The 2,465-nt window shown below is 57.7% G+C and overlaps 1 protein-coding gene across 1 annotated transcript in view; it reads left to right on the top strand.

Annotated features, from left to right (window-relative positions):
• Window positions 1-463, top strand: part of OGDH (oxoglutarate (alpha-ketoglutarate) dehydrogenase (lipoamide)) — a 31,293-nt gene extending 30,830 nt beyond the window's left edge. Inside the window, exon 21 of the mRNA XM_009880213.1 lies at window positions 343-463. Coding sequence (XP_009878515.1) covers window positions 343-463 — 121 coding nt within the window. The remainder of the gene's footprint in view (window positions 1-342) is intronic.
• Window positions 464-2,465: the final 2,002 nt, after the last annotated feature.

The following is a 2,465-nucleotide window of genomic DNA, read 5'->3' as shown; positions in this document are numbered from 1 at the left end:
ACTCGGCGGAGTGGCTGTGATGCTGGGGGAAGGTTGAGGGGGTACAGACCCCCTCCCACTCACAGAATCACAGAACCCCAGACTGGTGAGGGTCGAACGGGCCCTCTGGAGCTCCCCCATCCCACCCCCTGCCAGAGCAGGGGCACCTCCAGCAGACGGCATCCAGGCGGGTTTGGAATGGCTCCAGAGGGGGAGACTCCCCCACCTCTCTGGGCAGCCTGTGCCACTGCTCTGCCACCCTCACAAGAGAGAAGTCCTTCCTCATGTTAAGATGGAACTTCCTATGTTCAAGTTTGTGCCCATTACCTGTTGTCCTTACACTCCCTGCCTTCTATCCTGCAGGTACGCGGGGCGGGAGCCAGCAGCTGCCCCTGCCACCGGCAACAAGAAAACCCACCTGACTGAGCTGCAGCGGCTCCTTGACACGGCCTTCAACCTCGACGCCTTCAAGGACCTGGCCTAAGCAGCAGTCCAGCGGCAGCATGCGCCCGTCCGTCTGTCTGTCCCTCTGTCTGTCCCTCGCTCGCCTCTCCCCTCCCTCCTTAACTACAGACCTTGTAAAACCCCACCAAGGCGCCTGGAGTCCTTGTCTAGCTTGCGCCGGGGGGGCCAGCGTCGGTGCAGCCACGCCCGGGTAGGGGGAGAGGGGCTGGGAGCTGCCCACCCTCTCAAAGGGTGGGGGAGACCTGGAGCCCCCCAGGAGGGGCTGGTCCCCGGGGCTCTGCTCAGGGGGCCTCCAGTGCCATGCGTCCAGCAGCCTCCCACTCCTCTGTCACACATGTCCTGCAGCCGCTGCCTCTTTCAGGGGGGTGTGGGGTGTGTCTGGGCCACCCCTCCCTCCCCTCCAGCTGCCAGGGCACTGTGGGGTGTTCACCCGTCCCTGGGAAGCGCGTTCCCCCTCTGCTCACCCCGGCACCGAGCTCACCACATCCCCCCGTGGGGGGTGACCCCCGGCAGGGCTGGCTGGGGCTTCCCCGATAGACACTGTGTCCCCCCAGTGTCACCCGGATCCTTCGGCTGTAGGGTGGGGACTGCCGCACGCCCACAGGTGTTTGCACACGCGTGTGCCGCCTCTCCCAGCGTGAGGGTGCTGTCACATGTTATGTCACTGTCACACTGTCACCCTGGTGCACATGGGGGCCACATCCCTGCTCACACACACACACAGGCGGGCACTTCCCACGTAGCCTGTGGTTGTGTCACACTGCCACACACATGTGTCACACTCATACATGTGTGTTGCTTTGCTACACAAGCATGTCATGCTGCTGCACACATGTTGCAGTCACACATGTGTTGCACTGCCACAGATGCGTGTCATGCTGTCACACGTGTCACACTGATGCAAATGTGTCACGCTGCCATACATGTCATGCTGTCATGTGCATGTCACACTGCCAGACACACGTGTCACACTTGTACATGTGTGTTGCTTTGCTACACAGGTGTGTCATACTGCTGCACATGTGTTGCAGGCACACACGTGTCACGCTGTCACGCATGCATGTTGCACTGTCTTGCACACATACTGCCACACATGTTGCACTGTCACAGATGTGTCACGCTGTCATGCATGTGTGTTGCACTGCCATACACGTCACGCTGTTGTATGTGTCGTGCTGTCACACATGCGTGTTGTGCTGTCACACATGTGTGTTGCACTGCCATACACACGTGTCACACTCATACATGTGTTGCTTTGCTACACAAGCGTGTCATGCTGCTGCACACACGTTGCAGTCACATGTGTTGTGCTGTCACATATGCGTGTTGCAGTCTTGCACACGTCATACTGACACGTGTGGCATTGTCACAGATAAGTGTTGCACTGTCACAGATGCGTGTCACACCATCACACATGTGTGTCGTGCTGCCATACACGTGTTATGCTGCCACACACGTGTGTCACGCTGTCATGCACGTGTGTTGCGCTGCCATGCACATGTGTCAGGCTGTCATGTATGTGTCATGCTGTTGTGCACACGTGTTGTGCTGCCATACACGTGTCATGCTGTCATGTGCGTGTCACACTGCCATGCTACACAAGTGTGTATACTGCTGCACACGTGTTGCAGTCACACACACGTCACACTGTCACGCATGCATGTTGCACTGTCTTGCACACATCATACTGCCACGTGTTGCACTGTCAGATGCATGTCATGCTGTCACGCATGCGTGTCACACTGCCATATACGTGTCACACTCATACATGTGTGTTGCTTTGCTACACAAGCGTGTCATGCTGCCACACACACGTGTTGCAGTCACATGTATGTCGTGCTGTCATGTATGCGTGTTGCAGTCTTGCACACATCATACTGCCACACGTGTGGCATTGTCACAGATACGTGTTGCACTGTCACAAATGCGTGTCATGCTGTCACGCATCATGTTGCGCTGCCATACACGTCACGCTGTTGTGTGTGTCACGCTGCCACACACACGTCACACTGCCACGCACG

This window comes from Charadrius vociferus, unplaced genomic scaffold (genome assembly GCF_000708025.1).
Source record: "Charadrius vociferus isolate BGI_N301 unplaced genomic scaffold, ASM70802v2 scaffold612, whole genome shotgun sequence".
In the NCBI taxonomy this organism is placed as follows: domain Eukaryota; kingdom Metazoa; phylum Chordata; class Aves; order Charadriiformes; family Charadriidae; genus Charadrius; species Charadrius vociferus.
Note: the sequence above shows the minus strand (reverse complement) of the source record. Positions and strands in the feature narration are given on the sequence as shown.